Source organism: Saimiri boliviensis, chromosome 15 (assembly GCF_048565385.1).
Source record: "Saimiri boliviensis isolate mSaiBol1 chromosome 15, mSaiBol1.pri, whole genome shotgun sequence".
NCBI classification, from domain to species: Eukaryota; Metazoa; Chordata; class Mammalia; order Primates; family Cebidae; genus Saimiri; species Saimiri boliviensis.
The window spans coordinates 53,442,293-53,468,108 of NC_133463.1; the positions used below are offsets into that span (position 1 = coordinate 53,442,293).

Below are 25,816 nucleotides of genomic sequence, written 5' to 3' on the forward strand. Positions count from 1 at the left end.
CAGTAGAGGTTTGTAATTTTAAATATTCTACTGATATAGTAAGACCTCATATAATAAATTGGGGAAGGAACCTAGTTAGCTTTTTTGGTTTATTTTTAGGCTATAGAAACTATAGAACCTATGTGGAACTTACACACTTCTGGTAGATACATAATCATTTTCAAGAACAATTGAGTAATGTATAGTAAAATGGCAGATGCTTAACCCTGCATCCTAGGAAATCCCCTCACATAGAAGAACTCTTACACAGAGAGTTGTGTACAAGAATATTGATTGTAGATTATTCCTAATTATTTTAATGGGAAAAAATCTGAAAGTCCATCATAGAAGAATGATTAGTAAGTTGTGATGTACTTACACACTGGAATACTACCATACAGTTGATAAAATGAATGCAGTTGACCCACATCTGTTATCATGGATAAATCTAGAAAATATAGTGATAAATTTCAAAATGTAAGTTTTAGCATGCCATATACAGCATGGTGTCATTTATATAAAGCTCAAAACCTGAAAAAAGACTTTATGAGGTTATGGTTAGTAAATAATAAAAAATATTTTAAAATGCTTGAGAGTAAAAGCCGAATTTGTAGTAATGAATACTCAGGAGGAGAGAGAGAAGGAAATAAGACCAGAAAGAGGTCCCCACTGTATCTCTAATGTTATATTGCTTTATTTTAAAAGATTTTAAAAATTAACATAATAGTATGTTTTAATAAAGCTGGTGGCCAGTTGCGGTGGCTCACATCTGTAATCCAGCACTTTGTGAGGCCAAGGCAGGTGGATCACCTGAGGTCAGGAGTTCAAGACCAGCCTGGCTGACATGGTAAAACCCCATCTCTACTAAAAATACAAAAAAAGGCTGGGCGCAGTGGCTCACGCCTATAATCCCAGCACTTTGGGAGGCCGAGGCGGGTGGATCATGAGGTCAAGAGATCAAGACCATCTTGGTCAGCAAGGTGAAACCCCGTCTCTACTAAAAATACAAAAATTAGCCGAGCGTGGTGGTGCAGGCCTGTAGTCCCAGCTACTCGGGAGGCTGAGGCAGGAGAATTGCTTGAACCCAGGAGGCGGAGGTTGCGGTGAGCCGATATCATGCCATTGCACTCCAGCCTGGGTAACAACAGCGAAACTCAGTCTCAAAAAAAATTTTAAAAAATAAAAATAAATTAGCTGGGCATGGTGGCAGGCACCTGTAATCCCAGCTACTTGGGAGGCTGAGGCAGGAGAGTCACTTGAACTTGGGAGGCAGAGGTATCACTGAGCTGAGATCACATCATTGCACTCCACCTAGGCAACAAGAGTGAAACTACCATCTAAAAAAAAATAAAGCTGGTAGATGATTTTTTATATTTCATTTTATGGGCATATGTTTTAGTCTGTTTGTGTCCAAGGTATATTTAAATTTTTTTTCTCATTTAAAACCTCCAATACTTTTTTTTTCCTTCAGACAGAGTCTCACTGTGTTGCCCAGGCTGGAGTGTAGTGACTCAGTCTTGGCTCACTGCAACCTCCACCTCCCAGGTTCAAGTGATTCTGCTGCCTGAGCCTCCCAAATAACTGGGATTATAGCCACCTGCCACCATGCCTGGCTAATTTTTGTATTTTTAGTAGAGACAGGGTTTGGCCATCTTGGCCAGGCTGGTCTTGAACTCGTGATCTCAAATGATCCACCTGCCTCAGCCTCTCAAAGTGCTGGGATTACAGGCCTGGGCCACCACACCCAGCCAAAACCTCCAATACTTTTAAAACTATTATAGATTCCCCAAAATACTACTGGTATTTACAAATTCAACTTAGTAATAAAGTTCTGCATGAGTTGGAAATATCTCCATGTATCACTCAGGACTGTCCATAAACAAGGGAGGCAAGGAGCCCAACCTGAACAAAATGGTGGTGTGCATTAAGCTGGCTCTCACCCTGCCTTTTGCTGGTATACTTGCCTTTCTTTAAAAACTTGAACTCTATCCTGTCAATCCAGGGAAGGATCTCATTTCAGTCATTTTAATTTTCGTCACCTTAGTTATGGGGTTGCTTTACTTTTCTTATGGGCATTAGAAAATAAAAGTGAATTTCTCCAAGACGTATTTCATATGATGTAAAGAGACAAGCCAGCACTTGTCTGGAGTCTACCAATTAAGATAAATTCTTTCTTAAATACGTAGTCTTAAAAGCAGAAATTATTTTAAAATTATTAATTGGCTAATTTTTCCCAAATAAGTACATTTTTATGTTCACCTGCCTTGTATTTAATATAAATTATTGGGATGAGACCCCATTAACAACCGCAAGTTTATAGTCAACTTCAAAAATTTCTACTCATCTCTTACGAATCATTTAGATTTGTTTCTCTTCCCATCAATCATGAATATATAAGGTAGTATTTTATGGTTGGAAAGTATAGCTTAAAATAGTGAATCAATAAAAATGTTTTCATATATTTAATTTTTATAATCTTTACAGATTACAATACTGTGATGAGACTGTTCCTGTAACTTTTGATCCACACACAGAATTTCTTGGTCCTCAGAAGAAAACAGAACAAGTTCAAAGAGACATTGGATTTTGGTGTCCAAGGCATCTTAAGACTTCTGGGGGACAAGGATATAAGTTTCTGGGAATTGACCAATGTGCGCCTCCATGCCCCAACATGTATTTTAAAAGTGATGAGCTAGAGTTTGCAAAGAGTTTTATTGGAATCGTTTCAATATTTTGTCTTTTTGCAACTCTGTTCACATTCCTTACTTTTTTAATTGATGTTAAAAGATTTAGATACCCAGAGAGACCAATTATATATTACTCTGTCTGTTACAGCATTGTATCTCTTATGTACTTCATTGGATTTTTGCTAGGTGATAGCACTGCCTGCAATAAGGCAGATGAGAAGCTAGAACTTGGTGACACTGTTGTCCTAGGCTCTCAAAATAAGGCTTGCACCATTTTGTTCATGCTTTTGTATTTTTTCACAATGGCTGGCACTGTGTGGTGGGTGATTCTTACCATTACTTGGTTCTTAGCTGCAGGAAGAAAATGGAGTTGTGAAGCCATTGAACAAAAAGCAGTGTGGTTTCATGCTGTTGCATGGGGAACACCAGGTTTCCTGACTGTTATGCTTCTTGCTATGAACAAAGTTGAAGGAGACAACATTAGTGGAGTTTGCTTTGTTGGCCTTTATGACCTGGATGCTTCTCGCTACTTTGTACTCTTGCCACTGTGCCTTTGTGTGTTTGTTGGGCTCTCTCTTCTTTTAGCGGGCATTATTTCTTTAAATCACGTTCGACAAGTCATACAACATGACGGCCGGAACCAAGAAAAACTAAAGAAATTTATGATTCGAATTGGAGTCTTCAGTGGCTTGTATCTTGTGCCATTGGTGACACTTCTCGGATGTTACGTCTATGAGCAAGTGAACAGGATTACCTGGGAGATAACTTGGGTCTCTGATCATTGTCGTCAGTACCATATTCCGTGTCCTTATCAGGTAACAGCTATCACTTGGATTACGTCACTATTAACATTTAATGTAGAAAATGTTCCATGGAAATATACTTGTATTAGTCATGGATGTGAAAGTTGATTTCAGGTGAGAAAATGCAAGAGCCATAGGGAAGGATTTCCTATGCATCAGCTGAAACTGGGTTGAATGTTTCCTGACTTCCTTCCTTGAACTTTAGCTTCAGTGGTGGTAGAAAAGCACCTCCTCTATTCTCTGAAAAATTAAATTGAGTTGCAAAGGCAGATTAATAGCAATGAAGAGCAGAGTTAGAAGAACAGACCTTGACATCGGAAGAAAAACAGAAGTCGCTTCTGCTGCACTGGCAATTGTTTTTAATTTTTTAATAGTGAAAAATCTTATTTCAATATACTTAATTTGATCATATTATATCTTTTTACAGTATATACTTATAAAAACAGAATTTACTTTTTGCCTGGCTCATCTCTCATTTCTCAGTTGAAAAAAAACAAAGTTGTAACAAAATATGTTTTATCTGTTTCTGATTCTTATGATTAGTATAAGGGTGGTGTTTTTAAAATTAATAAAAGTAAATTTCTGAAAATAAAAAATTTTGTAAAGCATTTTAGTTGAGGTTTTGTAAATAGAAATTTGGTTTTGTTTGAATAGATTTTAGACATTCTTCCTAACTCTGTGTGGTATTAACTTCATTGAACATGAACACTGTCATCACGGTGTATCAAATCAAGCAATGGAAAGGTTTAACTATTTTATATAGTAGCTTATATTTCAGAAAGTTACTGCTTTATAACATTGTGGAATCTATTTTTTTTATGTTGGTGTTGGGGATAATAGTTTTACTTGCCTTATACTTTGTCTATTATCTGTAGTCTGTTTTTACTGTATACTTAATAAGAGGGGTATGTCTTAAAGTGATCCTGCTGTATTAATAGTGTTTCCTAGATTCCTCAGTCCAGCAAGGTCAGGGAGGGACATCTATTACATACTGCTAAAAAGTTTAAGAGCTATGTTTTTCAAGTTTAAGATCTATTGTTCTTATGTTTTATTTAAGAAACTGTAATAGGATAGAATTAGAAAATTATAATCTTCAAGTGGAGAAGTATATGTATATTTGCATATGACATCATAGTTGAAGGGCTAATTTCTCTAATTTATAAAGAGTTGCTACAGATCAATAAGAAAAACAACCAACCATCTGATATAAAAAAATGAGAAAAGGTTAGGAAAAAGGTTCACAGAAAATAAAAATGAAAAAATACAAAATATTAGCCTAGTGTGGCAGCATGTGCCTTTACTCCCAGCTACTTGGAAGGCTGAGGCAGGAGAATTGCTTGAAGGCAGAGGTTATAGTGAGACAAGATAGCACCACTGCATTCCAGACTGGGCAACAGTGAGACTTTGTCTCAAAAAAAAACAAAAATAATAATAATAAAGAGCTCTATTTGTATTGATACAGAATGGTCTACAAGAAATATTAGTAAGTGAAAAAGGCAAGAAATGCAGAATATATAATATCTTGATCCTTGTGCAGTGTTTAAGGTTAGAATTTCAAAGTTTATCCTTAAAAGAAATTCTTAGGATATTTTCCCTTCCTAGGATATTTTCACATTTTACTGATATTTAATTTACTTTAACCAAGTTTTTATAATACAAATATTGATAATGTATAAAAGCTGTACAGTATTTGTTGTTATGATGAGTTTAAATGTATTTTCGTGGTAGATTATAGTGAGGCAAAATAGATAAATATTTAGAGGCAAATATTCTGGCAATTATAAGAGGCTACTGTATCTATACAGAAGAAAATGCAAGGAATTCATGCCAAGATTTAGGAGATGATTCTTAAATATATTTCAGTATTTTCCCCATTCTAGAGATTTGGTACATAAAGGTTTTTGTTCACCATTTAGATAAAACATGGATTACACTTAAAGCACTCTTCATTGTATTATTTCAAAGCTTTTTTTAAAACAGTTGAAGATTTCTAATTTTTGTTCATTTTATATTGACAATATAGACTTCTTTCCACTTTAAATGCATCACTGAAAATGTTATTATTCGCTGTTTTTTTGTAGGCAAAAGCAAAAGCTCGACCAGAATTGGCTTTATTTATGATAAAATACCTGATGACATTAATTGTTGGCATCTCTGCTGTCTTCTGGGTTGGAAGCAAAAAGACATGCACAGAATGGGCTGGGTTTTTTAAACGAAATCGCAAGAGAGAGTAAGAAACTATTGAATTGTCTGACATAGTTTTTAAATAAATAGACCAAAATACCAAGGAACTATTCAAATCAATGTACTAGAGTTTCATTATATCAACTATTATTTCAATTTGATTAGCCAACTGAAGTTAGGAAATTTTTTTCATGGAAGAGACATACTTTATTTTTGCATTTTGTTACAATAGTCTTTGACATATACCGTTCTATTTGAAATATGAATGAAAGATTTATAAAAGGCATATTTTCTTTTCATGATTTATAATATATCCAGTATTATTACTGCTGTCATATTCATTATTTTGGGTGCAGCATTTTAAATAAATTTTTATCAATAATAAAAGATTAAATGGGACTAAGTATATATAAGGAAAACTATAAAGTATGATTCAAATGTAAGTGATATGTTATGGTCATATTTACTAACTTTAAATCTTATTACATCAGCCGTGACCCAAAATTTTACTTATTTGTCTTGATACCAAAAATTCAAACCTATGGAATAGTCTATAACAATATTGGTTTATAAGTAAATAATTTATTTTAGTTGTATGCATATATATACACACACACACGTGTGTATACAATGTACTATAGCTTTTAAAAAATTATTGCCATTGGTTTAACTCATTTCAGAACTGTAGACCATTTCACAAATAAGTTTTTGAAGTTTGAAGAATTGTATTTAACTGGATTTAATTTTTTTGCACTATTATTATATATCTCATATTTATATACTCACACTAATTTCCGTGTAACTTGCTAATTTTTAATGTTAGAAAAGAGTTATATTTAAACAAAGACCATTAATTATTTTCATATCCTTCTGGTTTACTTTTATATTACATATTTATATATGACACAAATACAGTATCATGTGTAGTATGTTTATGCTGCTTTGAGTCTCCTTGCCCTCATCCTTTGATTCTTGCTTTTTAAATTGCCTGCCAGTTTACTATTTATTCTGACAAAAGCAACTAAGAGTGTATAAACAGAAGATTTTATAAAGTCAATTTATGTCCTAGTATTTGTAATCCAATATTTTATAATAATATAAACTATAGAATTTTCAACCTTAGTGACTAAGGATTTTTGGCAAAAGATACGTGTTATGCTTTATAGCCTCTACTGTAACACTTGTAATTTGAGTAAATTTTCTCCTTTGATTTTCTTACAGTCCAATCAGTGAAAGTCGAAGAGTACTACAGGAGTCATGTGAGTTTTTCTTAAAGCACAATTCTAAAGTTAAACACAAAAAGAAGCACTATAAACCAGGTTCACACAAGCTGAAGGTCATTTCCAAATCCATGGGAACCAGCACCGGAGCTACAGCAAATCATGGCACTTCTGCAGTAGCAATTACTAGCCATGATTACCTAGGACAAGAAACTTTGACAGAAATCCAAACCTCACCAGAAATGTCAGTGAGAGAGATGAGAGCGGACGGAGCAGGCACCCCCAAGTTAAGAGAACAGGACTGTGGTGAACCTGCCTCCCCAGCAGCATCCAGCTCCAGACTCTCTGGGGAACAGGTCGAACGGAAGGGCCAGGCAGGCAGTGTATCTGAAGGTGCACAGAGTGAAGGAAGGTGAGATTTGATTTTATCTAAAATCATCACTATTTTAAATACTGCATTACACATTTTTTTTATTAAAGCGTAACACATCTGGAAAGCATTTTGTGATATGTTATGTCTGTACTCTTACCCCAAGGAAGTTTGAGTTCAGCCTATAAGCATGCTGTTTAGTAGTTTAATTCTTAGCGTTGAGAACAGCTTTAATATATGTTGTTCAAGTAGGAATGTTCATTTCTGTTGTAATTGTTAAGAGTAACTTATTGTACATTTAGGAAAGTGTGATTTACCTGAAATAAAGGTTACATTTTAATTAACACTACATTATGTTGCTGTATAAAAGGTGTCACCCTATACAAAATTATAAGATGTCATTTTATAAAAAATTATTTTCTGAACATAAAGGATATTGACATTGTCTTTAATGAATTTTCTCAAATGGCCATAAGTGACCATAGCACAGGTAAACCAGAATACAGACAGCTAACTACATTCAGATCTCAAGGTTATCTTACCTAGGCCTCTCAGACTAGGCTAAATGTACCTTCTCTGTGTTCCTATGGCAGCTTTCATATATTTGGATTGGAATTAGCTATATGCTTTTATCCTCTAGTAGATTTGAATCTCCTCAGATGGGGAGAGCTGAAGTCTTACTCATCTGTATATTCCCAGTTTCTTATGCAGTATCTGATCCCTGGTGAGAAATCAATAAAACATTAGTTAAACTGAGGGCAGGAATCCTGCCCTATTAATTCTGTTCCCCACAAGACTCCATGTTCAGCCCATATATGGGTAGTACTTGATAAGTTTCTGAAGTCAGTGAAAATTATATTTTAAAAAATAATTTGTATTTTGAAGCGTTAAAGTACAGCTAAAGACTTTTAGCTACTTATTCTCTGATAAAGGTGGACATGATTAGGGGTAAAACTCATGAAAAATGGCATCATATTTGTGCTCGTGAATGTGCATGTGTCAACTTTTTTTCTTTTATCTAGGATTAGTCCAAAGAGTGATATTACTGACGCTGACCGGGCGCAGAGCAACAATTTGCAGGTCCCTAGTTCTTCAGAACCAAGCAGCCTCAAAGGTTCCACGTCTCTGCTTGTTTACCCAGTTTCAGGAGTGAGAAGAGAGCAGGGAGGTGGTTGTCATTCAGATACTTGAAGAACATTTTCTCTTGTTACTCAGAAGCAAATTTGTGTTACACTGGAAGTGACCTACACACTGTTTTGTAAGAATCACTGTTACATTCTTCTTTTGCACTTAAAGCTGCACTGCCTACTGTTGTACTGGAAAAAATCGAGTTCAAGAATAATATGACTCATTTCACACAAAGGTTAATGACAACAATATACCTGAAAACAGAAATGTGCAGGTTAATAATATTTTTTAATAGTGTGGGACAGAGTTAGAGGAATCTTCCTTTTCTATTTATGAAGATTCTACTCTTGTTAAGAGTATTTTGAGATGTACTATGCTGTTTTACCTTTTTGATAAAAAAAATCAAGATATTTCTTTACTGAAGTATTTAAAACTTACCCTTTATCTTTTTATGTATATTTGAAAATAAGCTTATATGTATTTGAACTTTTTTGAAATCCTATTCAAATATTTTTATCATGTTATTGTGATATTTTAGCACTTTGGTAGCTTTTACACTGAATTTCTAAGAAAATGTAAAATAGTATTTTTACCATAAAAAAATTGACATACCAAAAAGTCTTATAATAGGAATTTAACTTTAAAAATCCACTTATTGCCATCTTACAATCTAAAATGTGTGAATTTTATAGTCTCGTTGTTTTAGGAATTTCACAAATGTAAATTATGTAACTGAAATAAGGTGCTTTCTGAAAGAGTGTCCACTATTGATTGTATTATGCTGCTCACTGATCCTTCTGCATTTTTAAAATAAAATGTCCTAAAGGGTTAGTAGATAAAATGTTAGCCTTTTATATATTAGGCTAAGTGCAATTGATTTCCCTTTTTTAATGTTTCATGACCACCCAATGATTGCATTATAACCACTCACAGTTGCTTATACTTTTTCTTTGTTTTAACTTTTGTTTCTAACATTTAGAATATTATATTTTGTATTTTTCTCAGACATTTTGTAGAATTCATTTCAGTAGCTCCCTTAGGATTTTGCTGAACATTGAAAAATGTGATAGCAAGATTAATGCCAATCAAATGGAAAAAAAGCAGTCCCGATAAACAAGACACAATGTTTTTATACAACATACTTTAAAATATTAAGGAATTTTCTTAATTTTGTTTCCTATTAAATATCATTCTTTGAATAAGGTCTTCTAATGCTTTTGGTTTTCTCTCAATTTAGCATTTGCTTTTAGTTTTTTTCTCTATTTAGCATTCTGTTAAGGCATAAAAACTATGTACTGTATGGAAAATGTTGTAAATATTACCTTTTCCACATTTTTAAACATAATTTTGTATACAAAATTTTGTGATCTTTTCATTAATAAAATTATCTTTGTATAAGAATTATTGAGTATTATGTGGTTAGGTATTCTGACCAAGAAAGTAGTGTAATTTTTTAGATTAGTGACTCCATGGCTGGTAAGTCACAAGCTTCTTTTTAATCTTGAAAGAGAAGACAGTCAAGACTCTTGTTTTTTGTCATTATTTCTTTCCAAAAATGTAAATTATACAACTATATTTACTGTAACTCTTTTAAAGTCAATTGGAGAGACCCAGGGTTGGGGGGAGTTAAAGCAAAAGGATCCAAGGACTCTGTTTTCACTCCTAACAGTGGATTAGGTGATTCAGACAAACTTTCCAAAAAAGAAAGCTAAAATATATGGATGAAATAAAACAATAGGCAGATATCTATCATAGGAGAAAAGAAAAGAAATAAAATATTATCTTCCAAACTAAAAACTAATAACATAGTGAGGAATTCCCAGGTTAAGATCTGGGAGAAGAGAGAAATTCCCACTGCCAAGCCCAACATTAGTACATGTTTTTGCCCAGGGAGCATTTGATGACTTGGAAAAGATAGCTGAGAAATGTAGCAGCACTATTAACAGCCTGAAAGGGCTGGAAGACAAGGGGTCTGCAATCACCCAACACTTAGAATTGTGATCTCGAAGGCTGGATCCTAAAATTACATGTGAGTTGTACATAAAGCAGCCCTGCTTCAAGTTGTCTGGGTAGATAGAAAAAGTTTAAACCCTGAAATTAGATTAAGGTAGCTCTGGATTAGTCATACCCTCAAGCACCAGGAAGAAGTAAATGAAAATCTTCTCTAGAGGAAGAAAATGTTATTTTTTATATTTCAAAAGTACCACAGTGTTCATCATACAATCAAACAATCAGGTATGCAAAAAAGACAATTTTTTTTTCATCAAAACATGAACGAGAATTGGCACAAGCAGGAGAAAAGAATCCTCAGGTACTGCTGATGTATTACTAGATATACATCGTGGAGCTTAAGAGTGCAAACAAGAAAAACTGAAATGCTACACACCTTTAAGATTGGGTAGCACATAGGGACCTCCTTCCCAAGAATCCAAGTACAAGTGGTAGAGGAAGAGTACCATTTACAGTGAAGAAACGTAATAAACTCTCAGCCAGAGGTACCTCACTACACAGAAGGTGATCAAAGTCAATATCAAGAGTGGTAAGTCATATTGAGAGTATTACCTTTCATATGATGTGATAAAAATTGCAGCTTACCTCTGTGATCTTCCTAAAACCCATAACCTCACTTTAGTTGTGAAATAATAGATGAATCTCAGCAGATGGACATTTTACAAGACACCTGACCAGTCCTCCTCAAAAGGAGTCAAAATCCTCAAAAGCAAGGAAAGTTTAAGAAACTGTCACAGTCATGTGAAGCTGAGGGACACATGACAACTAAATGTAATGTGGTATCATGAAAAAGAAAAAGCACATTAGATAAAAAGCAGAGAAATTTGAATAAACTTTGAGCTTTAATCCTTTAGCTTAGTCATCCAAGTCAGCTAAATGTTCTTTGTGTGTGATAATTTTCTTCCTTCTGCTTACTTTTTCTCACCTTTTAGTCAGATATTAGACTTTTGATGGATCCTTTAATTTTATCATCTTTCCTCTCCTTTTGCCCATCTCTTTGATTTTTTTCTTTTAAACTTTATCAAACTTATTTTTAAATTTTTGATTGAAGTTTTTTGACTTTTTAAATTTCACAGCATTTTTTAAAGTTTTGTTCTTTTTTCATAGTACCTTTCTGTTTTATGATTTTTATACTGTATTTCAAGAGACACAATTTACTTTTTAAAGATCATATAGGAAACATTAATTCATATGATTTATTTTGTACCAGGTTGTTAAAGTCCCTCAGTCCCTCTAATAATTTTGCAGTTGATTTTTCCTGGATTTCCTAGGTAGATGATCTTTTCATCTCAAATAATGGTAATTTTATTTCTCAACTATTAGAACTTCTAGCCAGTTATCATTAACAGCAGAGGCAGTTAGCATCCTTGTCTTCTTTCTTTATTTTAAAGAAAATGCCTATAGCACTTCATCATGAAGAACAATGTTGGCATTTGACATAAGAGAGGTATTTCTTAACAAGTTAAAAGAATCCTATTTCATCTTATAATTTGTTTAAAAAATGATCAATATGTACTGAATTTTATTAAATGCCCTTTGCTACCAGGATTAGTCAGTATGAGGCTAACTTCTGTAACAGTCCTCAAAATTGTAGTAGCTTTAGAAACTTACTCGTGTGTCAGGTGTGAATGTTCTTGAGGTAGCCTTCCAAATTCAAGCAACCACCACTTCCATCTTGTGGCTCTGCCATCTCTCCCACTGAGTCAGAAAGAGATAGAGTAAATAATTACACAGAAAAATGTTTCATGGGCTAGAGTTGAAAGTGGTGTGCAACATTTCTAGCTGCATTTCATTTACCAGAACTCAGCCACAAATCTAGATGTCGTTCTGATGAAGGAAAAACATGTACTGATCCATTGGCCAGCATTTTAATCTACTAATGTGATTTGTTAAATAAATTTATTTCCTAATATAATGCCATCCTTTAATTTATTGAATAATCTTACTTGATCATGATGTATCATTTAATTCTCCTTTAATTTATTGAATAATCTTATTTGATCATGATGTATCAATTAATTTGTTAGTGATTAGGGTTTTTTAAATGTGCATCTATACCTATATTTAAATGATTTATCAGTGACACTGGGCATAATATTTGTAACAAGTAAGCTTGGATTTTAAAAGTATTTATTTTTAATAGCAAAATTCAAAAGCTTTATTTAATTTTTTAAAATAGTTTTTCATGGAACCAGAGTCTATAATGCAAAAAAAAAAAAAATCCTGCTGTCTCATTAATTTTTATAAGAATTACATAGCATTTTTCAACCAAGAAAGATGACTTAAATTACATAATGTAAATACATTTACAGTAACAAAATTGGCATGAGCACTGTGCAGCTAAAACCAATAGCAGCAAAGTCTGCTAGAAACCCTCACTTTGAAAGCCTCTACAAATGTTCAACACAATTTTATGGAATGCCTTTTTTCAGAAAGACCCAGAACAGTCATTGGGATCCACCACTGCTATGCTGTTCATGGTTTGGAAGAAATCTTCCCTACACTTTCTTGATCAAACTAGACTAAAAACATTATAATTGCCAGCCATCATCAAAACCACAGGTTTAGTGCTTTCTTACTCTCCTCATCTTCTTAGAAACGTACCACTGGTGGGTGTTTCCAGTTCCTACTGCTGGAAAGTTTTAACCTTGCTAAGCAGGCATTATTACTCTCAGAAAATGAAAAATGCAATTTGTAATAACCACAAGAAGTCCTGCAGTTGTTTTTGTGCATGGAAAGCATGATATTTAATACCTCGCTAGCCACTGCACAAGTCAGAGACTTAAATTCAAGCTTTAACCGTGGCCCCTGTGATCTGTCATGTGCGGAAGAATCAAAACTTTCATTAACTCACAGGGACAATGTGTCCACAAAGACAGTAAGAAAAAGTTAAAAGGTTCATTCAAAATGATCAAAGACATTGGGATCCAGAGCCAGGCAGTAGTGGAGAGCAGCATAATAAAGTTCATTATGAATATTACTGCAGCATGGGAGCCAAAAGGATGCAGTATGGAAAGAAATACAATGAAATGAAAAGAAGAAACGACTTGTGACAGTCAATACTAATTAGAAATAAAAACAGATGGAAAATCATTGCTAAGGTGAGTTTAGCAGCCAATTTAGCAGCCAATTCTGAGGTTTGTATTTTCTATCCCTAGAAGGAAAAAAGAACCAGGAAAAACGTGGAAGAGCACGTTTTCTAATTTTCCACCACAAAAAGAGGACGTGAAGGAGGATGAAGCTACTTAAGTCTTGATAGAAACGTCTTAGACAAAGTTTTCCAATATATTGTTTTCCAAACACATGCCATAGTTCATCTTCATTAATACTGAACACACTTTAAGTATTTTCTACTATTTCACTTACATCATGTTTTAACAAACCTAGTGTAGAGTCTATTAAAGCTTACATTCAATACCTATGTTTATAAATATACTATTAATTATAGTAATTATATTTAGAATATGTTGAAAAGAGAGGCACAAAATCAATCGAGATTAAGAACAAATTTTTTTTCTAAAGTTGCAAGAAAATGAAATATCTAAATATCTTTTATGCCAAGTTCTAACTAGAGTAAAACTGTCTAGTTTGTGGGTTTATTTCCTTAGGGACCTATTCCAGGATCTAATTAGTTTCACTGTCAGAAAATACATAAGTCTGAATATACACACTATACATTATCTAGAGAAACTCACCAGCAAAGTAAGAGTTTCCCTCATGGTTTTAGTCCTTCCTAACAGTCAGTCCAGAGTCCACTCATGAAAATTCTCATAAAACAGAAACCTCCAGGCTTGTAAACAAAGTTGACCACTGGCAAAACCCTTGCTGGCATTTCCAACCTCTTAACCACCACCTCTATTAGTGCAGGCTCCATGGAAAAAGAATGGCATGCTGTGTTTCTGGAGCTGACCTTGTTGGCAGGCTGTGGGCACATAAAAGTTACAGTAAAATAAGACAGGAGGGCTGTGTTCCCTTGACTGACAGGCATCACTGCCTCCTTGTCACACGTCCTCAGGCTCAGGGGAGGCCTTTCCAGGCTTACCACATAGATGCTGAGCAGTCCAGTCCAAAGGTGTTCTTTTACAAAAGCAAAGACCATGAACGTGGCATACAACACACTCAGAAGTCAGAGGAGGGTGCCTCAGGGGTGCTGTAGGCAAGGCAGGGTCTGGCTACCTGGACACTCCGAAGAGACCAAACATAATATAAAAACACAGACTCCACTGAACAAGAATACAGAGTGACAGGGGAGGCTGCAATCACCCTTGCAAGTGGACAAACATCCAAAGAATTAGGAAGTAATCCACATGAAATCTAAGTGCATGGACATGGAAGATTCTTGTATTAGTCTGTTCTCACCCTGATAATAAAGACATACCCAAGTTATAAAGAAAAGAGGTTTAATTGACTCACAGTTCTACATAGCTGGGGAAGCCTCACAATCATGGCAGAAAGCAAAGGGAAAACAAAACACATCTTATATGGCGGCAGGCAAGAGGGCATGTGTAGGGTAACTCTCACCATCAGATCTCATGAGACTTATTCACTATGACAAGGAAAACCTGCCCCATGATTCAGGTACCTCCCACCTGCTCCCTCCCACGACATGTAGGGATTATTACGATTCAAGGTAAGATTTGGGTGGGGACATAGAGCCAAACCATATTATTCCCAAGATAGTTTTAAGCATAAAAAAGCTTGCAAAATTATACCTACATGATAATACCACGTATATAAACACCTCCACCCAACAGACCCATACTAATATTTTCTATTGTTACTTATACATGTATCTAGATGCATGATACCATGTGTGTGAACCTTCACCTCATAGAACAATACTATATGTTTTCTGTGGTTACATGTGTATATATATATATAAATGCATATGGGAAGTTTGGGAAAATACAGAAACATGGGTTATCTCTGTGGAGGGGATCAGCATTGTAAGTGATAATCAAAGCAGATTTTAGCCTGATCTGTAACGTTTACATTTTTTTTTTCTGAGTCAGAATCTTGCTCTGTCGCCAGGCGCCAGGCTGGAGTGCGGTGGTGCAACCTCGGCTCACTGCAATCTCTGCCTCCTGGGTTCAAGCAATTCTCCTGCCTCAGCCTCCAAGAGTAGCTGGAATTGCAGGCACATGCCACCATGCCCAGCTAATTTTTGTATTTTTTAGTAGAGAGGGGTTTCACCATGTTGGCCAGGATGGTCTCGATCTCTTGACCTCGTGATCTGCCTGCCTTAGCCTCCCAAAGTGCTGGGATTACAGGTGTGAGCCATTGCGCCCGGCCTGTTTACATTTTTATAAGGAGACTTAATTAATATATCACATGTCATCATTGAGAATCTGCTTATTTATTTATTTTGAAACAGAATCTTTGTCACCTAGGCTGGAGTGCAGTGGTACAACCTTGGCTCACTGCAACATCCACCTCCTGGATTCAACTGATTCTCCTGCTCAGCCTCCATGAGTATTGGGATTGCAGGTGCTTGCCACTACACCCAGCTAATTTTTTTTTATTTTTAATAGGGGTTTCACCATGTTGGCCAGGCTGGTCTCTAACTCCTAACCTGAAGCTATCTGCCTGCCACAGCCTTTGGTGTTGCTATTATGGGCGTGAGCCACCACACGCAGCCAAGAATCTGTTTTTTTTTAAAAATAAAATCTACTAAACACAAATCTAGCTAATTTGTGGGTTCAGCCACATCTGCCTGAGTCTTGGCCTGATGCGGCCATTGTTTCTGTGGACATGGGCCACACACCTGCAGGCCAGGGAGAGGCAGCCCACACCACTGGGGTTGGGAAAGGCCACCAGTGCATCCAGTTCAAACTCCCCTTGCCTCCTCCATCCTGCACTTCTCGTTTCTCTGGAACCACATTCTCTTTAATTGGCAATTACCACATGTTTATTGGGAACCTCTGTGCCTGCTTTTTTCTCTCCAGTCCCTTGCCCAGATTTGATTACCACCCCCACAAGTAAAGCCCAGACCTGCTGATTTGTTCCCATACAGAGAAGATATAGGAGCCTCCCAGGGTGAGACATCAGGGACACAGGTGAAGGAGATGAAGCTGAGGTAGGCAGCATTCAGCAGAACACCCACCAGGGCTGATAACTCCTGTCCACACCTGAGTACACACACCACCAGTATCTCAAGTGCCGCCAGCAGTTGGCGGCTCATCACCACAATTTGCTTCTATATGCCTCAACCTCAAGTTGAGAAACTGCTCGAAAGTGAGATCTGAGGTTAAGAAGAATCCAAGGCATTTGGGGCTTTCTACAGAAGACAAACCCCTGTTCTTCTTTGGAAACTCCATCAGTATATTCACTCATGTACCTTAGAGTCATGCAGTTGACCCAGGCCCTTGAGTTCTGGATGGAGGCATAGGAGCGCATGGAGCTGAGAACGTTGGCTGTTTACAGCTCGCTCTGTCCTAGTAGCCATGGCTAGCTGTTCTTGTGGACCATCGAATTTTGATCAGCAGTTCCCAGCTTGCTGGATAGCTCCTACATAGGCTGAACTGTGAAGGGCATAACTTTCTTGTCTGTACCTGCCTACTGCCTAAGCTGCTAAGAGATTAGGTTTTGATTTTGGAATTTAACCTAGTCCTTTCCCTCTAGACCAGATGAGTCAACTTTTCCTCTTAACATGTTTGCCAAGAGCAAAAATAACTTTCTTAATCATCTGACACGTAAACCAAAGATTCATTATTTTTAACCAAGAGGACAAAATATTCCAATAAGAATACTATATACATCACTGAAAGATAAGGACCGGTTGTGGCCTGGGAGATGGCTAGAGCCTCCCAGAGATATTCTTCTATCACTGCTGGATCTGCCATTCAACCTCTAGAATATAGCCAAGAAGAAAAAGTATACTATTTTGGCAAGGTAACATACACAGTACAGACCCTGAACTCAGTGACTCTCAATACCGTTTTTCTGGTCTTGAATTTGTTTTTAATTTTTAATTGACACATAATAATTGTACATATTTGTGAGATACACAATAGTGTTTCAATACATATAATGTATAGGGATCACATCAGGATTTGGGTTAATTTTATGGTTTCTGCAGAACTAGAGGCTGGTAGTCAGACTAAGATGCATGTTACAGTTCCTCCTCCTCATTTTCCAGGAGTGAGAGGAGGTAATACAGTCCATTGCCATCTGTACTTCAAGCTCTAGACTAGGTTCTCATGGCACAGAACTTGAGATGTACCAAGGAGTTAACATGTCTCATACATAGAACAGAGACCCATGGGAATAATACAACCTTATGGTTTTTAAAATATTTTACTAAGACCCTTCTTCCATATTGCTCTGGATCTGGAAACAGGACCATTTACTGGTTATAAAGCCCTGTTTACTAAGGCAAACTGAAGAGTTTAATTTGCATCCCAGATTTTAAAATTTACAAATATCAAATACATGTGGGTGTGTGTGTGAAGCTTTTGGAACACCACTTAAGAACTCCTCAGAAAACCCTGTGTCAAGCCTTTATTGCACACACTCAGGAAAATGGGTCTGTTCTGAAGACCAAATTTTTCCTTGGGTGATGTGTTCTAAGATCTAATCTTGGGAGGATCAGGATGCCAGGAACAGAAGCAAGTCCATTTGACTCTCACAATAAGCCACATTCTCCAGTGGCAGGTTTAAAATCAACACACATTCCCAAAAATAAGGAGGAGGTATAACTAAATGAGCACTCACTCAGACAAACTACAGAGATATTTGGTAAATCTATTTGTAAATAAAGTGGAAAAGAAGAGGCTCTGCTTTCTTCTCAGTCCTGTGTTGCTAACTGGTTAGAGAAAAGACGGAAAGAGGTCGTATGCAAAATCCTGTGTCAGAATAAGAATTCCTGTTACCCTAGATCAGCACTCTGGTTTCTCACTCATATGAACACTTATACAATAGTTGGTCCAGAAACAATTCAACTAATCAAAAAACAAATCGCAATTTTAAAGTGGAACTGAGAAGCTATACAATAGAGCTACAAGAAAAAAGAAAAGAAAAGAAACAAGATGAACACATGGCAGACACAGAATACCTCCCAGAAAATATTGATACAGGGTAGATAAAATGTTTGACAAAACATATCATTTTTACAAGTTTTCAAAATCAGTGAAACAATCAACACTGTAAAGGCAATAAACAAAAGAAATACGAGCGCTCGGAGATGACATGGGGAAAAGATACAAGGAGGCAAACCATGAATTACTGCCAAAACTCAGGAAAGAAACAGAAAAGAATTCGAAGAAGCAGAGGATAACAAACATTGCCTATAAGACGGCAAAGGACATAGAGGACAGAACCAAAAATAATAAAATAAATAAAAATGAATAAGAGTTAAAGGCATTGAAAGAGCACATGGTAGTTACAGAAGACAAGGAAAATTACTATTTATATAACTAGTGACCCCAAAGAAGATAACCAAAATAACAGAACATATAACATAATAAGATGCCAGGTGTGGTGGCTCATGCCTGCAATCCCAGAACTTTGAAAGACCCAGGCAGGCAGATCACTTGAGGTCAGGAGTTTGAGATCAGCCTGACCAACATGGAGAAACCCAAACTCTACTAAAAATACAAAAAATTAGCCAGGCGTGGTGGCATGTGCCTATAATCCCAGCTACTTGGGAGGCTGAGGCAGGAGAATTACTTGAACCTGGGAGGCAGAGGTTGCAGTGAGCCGAGATTGAGCCACTGCACTCCTTGGAAAACTGTGGCAACTCAACAAAGACAGGGTCACCAACACCCTAACCATTTAGGAATGACAGTTTGGGTCTTCACTTGGAAAAATGCCCCCAAACAAATGAAAGGCTGGTGGGCAAAGAGGGAAACATGGGATGGGTGAGGTAAGAGGCAGCTAGGATATCAGTTTAGGATTAGGAACTTTCACCCTTTCTGACACTACCAACATGAAATATTGGTTTGTTGTTATTCATGTTGTATTTCAGGAGCATAAGCATTACCCTGTAGTAGTCATTGTGATATTTAAAGGATTTTGTTACTTTTATCTAAAAGAAAAAATATATATTTTCAAGTTTTTTTGTTTTGTCTTGTTTTGGTTTTTGAGTCTTGCTCTGTTCAGGCTGCAATTCAGCCTGTGATCTCGGCTCACTGCAGCCTCCACCTCCTGGGTTCAAGCAATTATCCTGCCTCAGACTCCTAAGAAGCTGAGATTACAAGCACGCTCCAGCACACCTGGCTAATTTTTGTATTTTTAGTAGAGACGAGGTTTTGTCATGTTGGCCAGGATGGTCTTGAACTCCTGGCCTCAAGTAATCTCCCTGCCTCAGTCTCCCAAATGCTGGGATTACAGGCACCAGCCACTACGCCCAGCTTAAAGTATTTTGTCTACCAAATAATTCTTGCTTTGCAGCTCCCAACACATTGGATCAATCAAGGCCATTCATCCCTTCAGGAGAACATCAGATAAAGCCAAAAGCACAGGAGTCAGGGGACACAAGTGACTAAATGTGTCCTGGCCCCATACAGCCAGGTCAGTTGTAAAGAGGAAAGGTGCCAGGGTGGGTATGAATTCCTGACACCTAAACTGGATCCTGGCTTTCAAACTGGAAAGATTCCAAGGTATCAGACTCTCCGAAAGGGAGCTGCTTGGGCAGGAAGGAGCTCTAAGCACTGAATGTGGGATGAGGCAGGGAGAGGGCCAGAGGCAGCCACCTCTCCAGAGTGCCCCTTGACTCCCTGTATCATTGATGGAATCTCGAAATAGCCAAGTGCTCCCAGAAATAACCACAAATTATGTTATCTGTCAGGCACCATCCCAGGGAAGGATCTAATGGAAAACACTAAAGGTCCTTGACCTCATGAAACACAGTAAGGTGGCATCAGGCAATAAGCAAGTTACTGAATAAACAAACAAGTTCAATTCATATAGGGAAGGTATTAAATACTGGAATATTATTCGATGAGATTAATTGAAGCATCATTTATAACAAGCTAAAGTGTCTACAAATACGCAACTGTTACATAAATTTTTCCATTGAATGGAATACTGTGAAAATACTATATTAATTAGACAAGGAAGAACTGTAAGTGTTCATAGGGAAAGATATCAAGGATTCACTGTTAGTGAAAAAAGCAGGTTATAGCATCATATGTATATGATGATCCTATTTGGTCTACATTTTAATGCAGTTTGTATATGTATAATGACTAGAAATATATGTACCAAACTACAGACAGTGGTTACTTTAGAGGAGTGAGATTATGGTATGGGTCAATAGCACAGAAAACTTTTACTTTGCATTTTTCACTTCTACATTGTTTTATTTCAAAATAAGAATATGCTATTCACCACCTATCTCGAAAATAGGGGTGGAGGAGGAGAATGGCAGCTCAAAGTAGTAGGAAAGAATAACCTGTTTTGCAAACTTCTATTTCTTGTTTAACTAATTTGACACCTCAGGTAAATTGAGGCATATTGCAGTTTAAGCTATGTATCAAGAAAAGAATGAAAATAAGCAATATTATGAATTTCATTATCTTAAATGCTATTCTAGAAGTTTCCAAATTGTTTCTTACCAGATAAACATTTCCTTTCCTTCAATTTTGTGCAAGATAAAATATGCTTGTTTCTGGAATACAACATGCAAAATTTCATTGATTCTATATGTGATATTAATATATAAAATGTAGAGTTGGTTTTTACCTTCTACTGTAACTTAGTTTTGAACTTAACTTTGATGAGTGTCCTCTGTCTCTGGATAGAGATCTTAGAAGTAGTTGATGTGTTTTAGTGCTATACAGAATTCTAAGTTAAATATTTCAAGATGGCTTTGGTCAGCCAAGCCCGACTGCTGGTATGCAGACATGAACAAATCACTAAGAAAAATAATTAAAACCCTTACTTTGGATATGCAGCTTGGAAACCAGCATATCTGTTGAACGTATTAACAATGACTCATAACCACATGAGTTAAATATACTGAGAAATTAAGTGTTTAGCTCATAGTTCTGGGTGTCCTGAGGTCTGGGATTACTATAACTCCAACAGAAAATAGTGATTGGATTAGATACTGGACCCGACTCCTAACTTCAAGGCCAAGAGTTTGCTAATAATGTACCCTGTAGGACTCAGACAGGAGGGGAACCTCCCTGTCTCCCTCTGCCTTCTGTTTTCCAGTACTCTGTCAGGCAAGAGGGGAAAAATGTCCTTGCAGCAGCCCGTGGTGTGACTTGGATTATTGCTTCAGATGCAAAGGCCAAAAATCTCAGAACAAAAGGAGTTCTGGTGACAAGTTAGGAGAAAAAAAGTTATACTTCCTCACCATCTTAGGGGATCCACAGGAGCCCTCAGGACAATGCAACTTGCATCTGGGCCTCCTCCAGCAGTGGAAGCAGCAGATGGGTGTCCGCTGGCAATCTGTCATCTCTCTCTGTGTGCTCCTGACCTTGGGAGTCACAGCTCTGCAGTGGGAACACTCCAGAGCTCTGGGCCTCCAGGGACAAACTACTCTCTGGAAAGGAGCTGATGTGCTTGCTCACTTTAAACTGTAAATGCTGTTGTGGTGTAATCTTCCCAGATACACGGAAAAACGAGATATAGAATTTTGCTAAGTGAGAAAAAGAAAAAAAACTACTAATAGATGCAACAATGGACAAATCTCAAAAACATTACACCGAGCAAAGGAAACCAGACACAATGCACACACAAAAAGCACATCGTCCCGAATTGGGTGAGTGACAGGTTAACCTGCAAAGCGTTTTTTGGTTGTATAGGCATGTCTATCATTTCTCCATAAAATGTGTAGGCCAATGTCATCTATTTGGGCTTCATCCAAAGTTCTGAGGAAAAAGGACAGTCATCTTTAACATATCTGTGTCCTCAACCAAAAGCTGTCAATTGCTAACTCAATATCTATTCCCCCATCCTTTTTCATTACAAAACTCCAGTTTACTCAAGTAGCAATTCTATTCTACATGGGGAAATTAGTCCCAGGAATTTCTTCTTGATTTGCCTAAGTCTATTGTGGTTCTCTCATTTCCAGGATTAAGGATTATTTTGGGGTTGAGTATGTGGCCTCGTTCTGGCCAATGAGATGTGTATAGGGGAGGGGGCTCCTGAGAAAGATTCTCTTCCTCAAGAAAGAGATAATGCAAGAGATGGTCCTCTTCTTTCTCTAGACATTGTTGCATCCATCAGGGACACCTGAGTCAGCTGTCTCCCAAGGAGGATGATAGTGTGAGGACAAAGCCAGAATCTTAAAATGGCAGAACCTAAAGATGGAAAAAAACTTGAATCCTTGATGATGTAGTTGAGCTCTGAATTAACTCATCCCAGAGCAGCCCTCCTTCTGAACTTATTAAAAGAGAAAATAAATTTCCTTATTGATTAAGTCATACTCAGTTGGAGTTTCTATTACATGCTTCTGAGAGCATCTTAACTGATTTAACAATCAACTTTTTTGGGGGTAATGCATATTTCTGAATATAGCATCTATCACATAAAAGACATTCAGTCAGTGTTTGTTGAAATATCATAAGAAATGTATATGGCTCACACTTGTAATCCCAGCACTTTGGGAGGCTGAGGCAGGCAGATGACCTGAGATCAGGTGCTCAAGACAAGCCTGGTAAAACCCCATCTCTACTAAAAATACAAAAATGAGCCAGGTGTGGTGGCACGCACCTGTAATCCCAGTTATTTGGGAGGCCGAGGCAGAAGAATTGCTTGAACCTGGGAGGCAGAGGTTGCAGTGAGCTGAGATGGCTCAACTGCACTCCAGCCTGGATGACAGAGTGAGTCACTGCCAAAGAAAAAGAAGAAAAGAATGTGTATATCAGACACGTTGATAACTACAGATGCATCATTCCATCCAAATAAGCATGAATTTGAGCTTATTTATACTGCAAAATGAGTAAACAAGTAAGAGAAAAATGTAGGATTTATGTGGAGTGAGGCCATGTGGGAATCGCTGATGGTCAAGCTTATCAGGAAGCTGGGCACAGTGGCTTATGCCTGTAGTATCAGCTACTCAGGAGGCTAAAGCAAGAAGATTGTGTGAGCTCAGGAATCTGAGGCTGCGCTGAGCTATGATCACGCCATTGCACTTGAGCCTGGGTGACAGAGAGAGATTCTGTCTCTAAAAAATAAATAAATAAAGGTAGCAACAAAAGCAACAGTAACCATTTGGCTGGGGAAATGTCATTTACAATATAGGAACTTCAACTTTTAGTATGAAATCCTTGAAAATTCTGCGATAAACATGAGGAAATGATGGCAAGGCAGGATAAGCGACAAGCTGCAAGCTTTTCTGAATCTGAAGGCTGATAAAGATTAATCAAACAGATACTGGACCTCTAGAATAAAAGGTTAGAAGCTTTTTGTTACACCCTGAGTTCCTTTACTCTTTGGTACTTAGCTAAATCCTACTCCATACAGATTTGCTTTGCATACTGCCATAGCCAAAGCGATTTTTGCAAGGAAGGTGATGGGAATTCCAGTAAGCCTTTGTTCAAAAGATTACCCAGAGTCATGGTTTCATGAGGACCTTAATCAACACTGTACTATTCCACCCAATCATACCCACTGATTTAAAATAGACTTTATTTTTTTAGAGCAGTTTTAGGTTCACAGAAAAGTTGAACAGAAGATGCAGACAGTTCCCAAATTTTCCCTTCCCCGACCCCAGACAGCCTCCCCTACTGCCAACATCTGCCACCGGGTGGGGCATGTGTAGAAAGTGATGAGTCTATATTGGTGCATCATTATCACCCAAAGCCCATAGTTTACATCAGGGTTTATTCTCTTGATACACATTCTATGCACTTGGGCAAATGTGTAATGACACGTATCCACCATTGCAGTATGGTACAGAATAGTTTTGGTGTCTTGTTTATAAGCTTATAAACTATGTATGCATTTCATTTTTACTGGTGTAGTTAACTACAGCAGGCAAAATAGAAGAGGGAATATAACAATCACCTTATACCTTTTTCAAACAGATAAACTGGTAGAGGACTCTGTAACTGAAGAAGATTGATCATAAGAATCGAGACTTTTTTTGGCATGGAAACAAAGAACACACCACTGGAAATAAAAACCAGTGTGGGAACAACCAACCAGTGCACTAAAGTGCAATAATGATTATTATTATAGAGGTGTGGTAGCAATCATGAAGAGCAGTTTGAAATATATGCCTAATAATTGAGTTTCTGCCAAAGAACCAATACTCCAGGAACCTAAAAACTATACTGGGTCTAGGAAAAGAATCTGAGCATTGTGAGAATCCGAGCCTAAGTTTCATCTGAGGAATTAGGAAGAGATAACAAAATGCTTTGTGGAAATGACTGACCAGAAAATTTAGTGTGTGTCAGTGACATTTTCCAGATATACACAAGGTTTCTTAGTAAGAGGGGACCCACACATGATCCTCCAAAGAGGAAAAAAAAGCACATTCCATCAAGACTGCTGTAGAATACTGGGAAGGCAGGAAGCAGACATAATACAGACAAGCCACTGAGTAAGTGGGGAGGTTTGCAAAGTTTCTTGGATTTGCATAAAGCATTTATAAAAATGGATCTTCTCTGGAACATTCCACTGCAATCACAAATAAGCCAGGGCTACTTACCTAAAAACAAAGCTGGTTTCTGTAATTAGCTTTTGGGTGCTAGAAAAACTACTGGTACAAGGAGAGAGTGGATATCATGGGTTAATATCTATGAAAGGCTCTTGATGATACATCCTTTTAACTTGGGGATTTATTTCCCCTGGTGCTTTATCCTAAGCCCGACTCCTGGAGTCTCCATTTCCAAAAGATAACTAGAGCTGAAATGACTGGTGGGAGGTTGGGCAAACAAGCCAAAGACTGTCCTGTGGTTGATAGAAAGGGGGAAATAGTAAGAGGGTCACTGCTGAGTGAGGCTATATTCTGCGGCAGACACTCTAAGTTGTGTGCTCAGCAGTCAATTACCACACCACCACTCACCCTTCGTTTTTGCTATAGAACCCAAATGTCATTCATTATCCTCCATGAGGCCATGTCCTTCAGGGGAGACACTGTCTCTTTCTAGCCTCATGGGGTTAATATCCCTTACCAAGTGACTTGTTTTAGGAAACAGGCAAGTGAGACAATCCTGGCCAGTGAGACAGGAGGAAAGCCTGCAGGGAAGACTCTGGGAATAATTTTCCCACTCTTGAAAGAGAACACACAAAGGACCCTTTCATGTGTGGGAAAGTCAGGAAGGAGGAAATGCATGCTGTGGACAAAGGCTAACGGTAAGGAGACAGGCAGCAGAAGAACAGCACTAGGGTGCCAAGAGAGTCAACGAACCCCAAAGCCCAGGAGATCACTGAAAATTCAGGATGCAGTGCCAGAGTCTCAAGCTGAGGAGCAAAGTTAATAGTCCAAGAATCAGGGAAGACCAACAGGCATTTCACAGGGTGACACTTCTGATCTCA

The 25,816-nt window shown here is 37.3% G+C and overlaps 1 protein-coding gene across 1 annotated transcript in view; it reads left to right on the top strand.

Annotated features, from left to right (window-relative positions):
* The window catches only part of FZD6 (frizzled class receptor 6), a 31,708-nt gene extending 21,935 nt beyond the window's left edge, over positions 1–9,773 (top strand). Inside the window, exons 4-7 of the mRNA XM_039464769.2 lie at positions 2,464–3,481; positions 5,551–5,699; positions 6,875–7,285; positions 8,266–9,773. Of these exons, the coding sequence (XP_039320703.1) occupies positions 2,464–3,481; positions 5,551–5,699; positions 6,875–7,285; positions 8,266–8,434 (1,747 nt within the window). The 3' untranslated portion in view covers positions 8,435–9,773. The remainder of the gene's footprint in view (positions 1–2,463; positions 3,482–5,550; positions 5,700–6,874; positions 7,286–8,265) is intronic.
* The last annotated feature ends 16,043 nt before the right edge of the window (positions 9,774–25,816 follow it).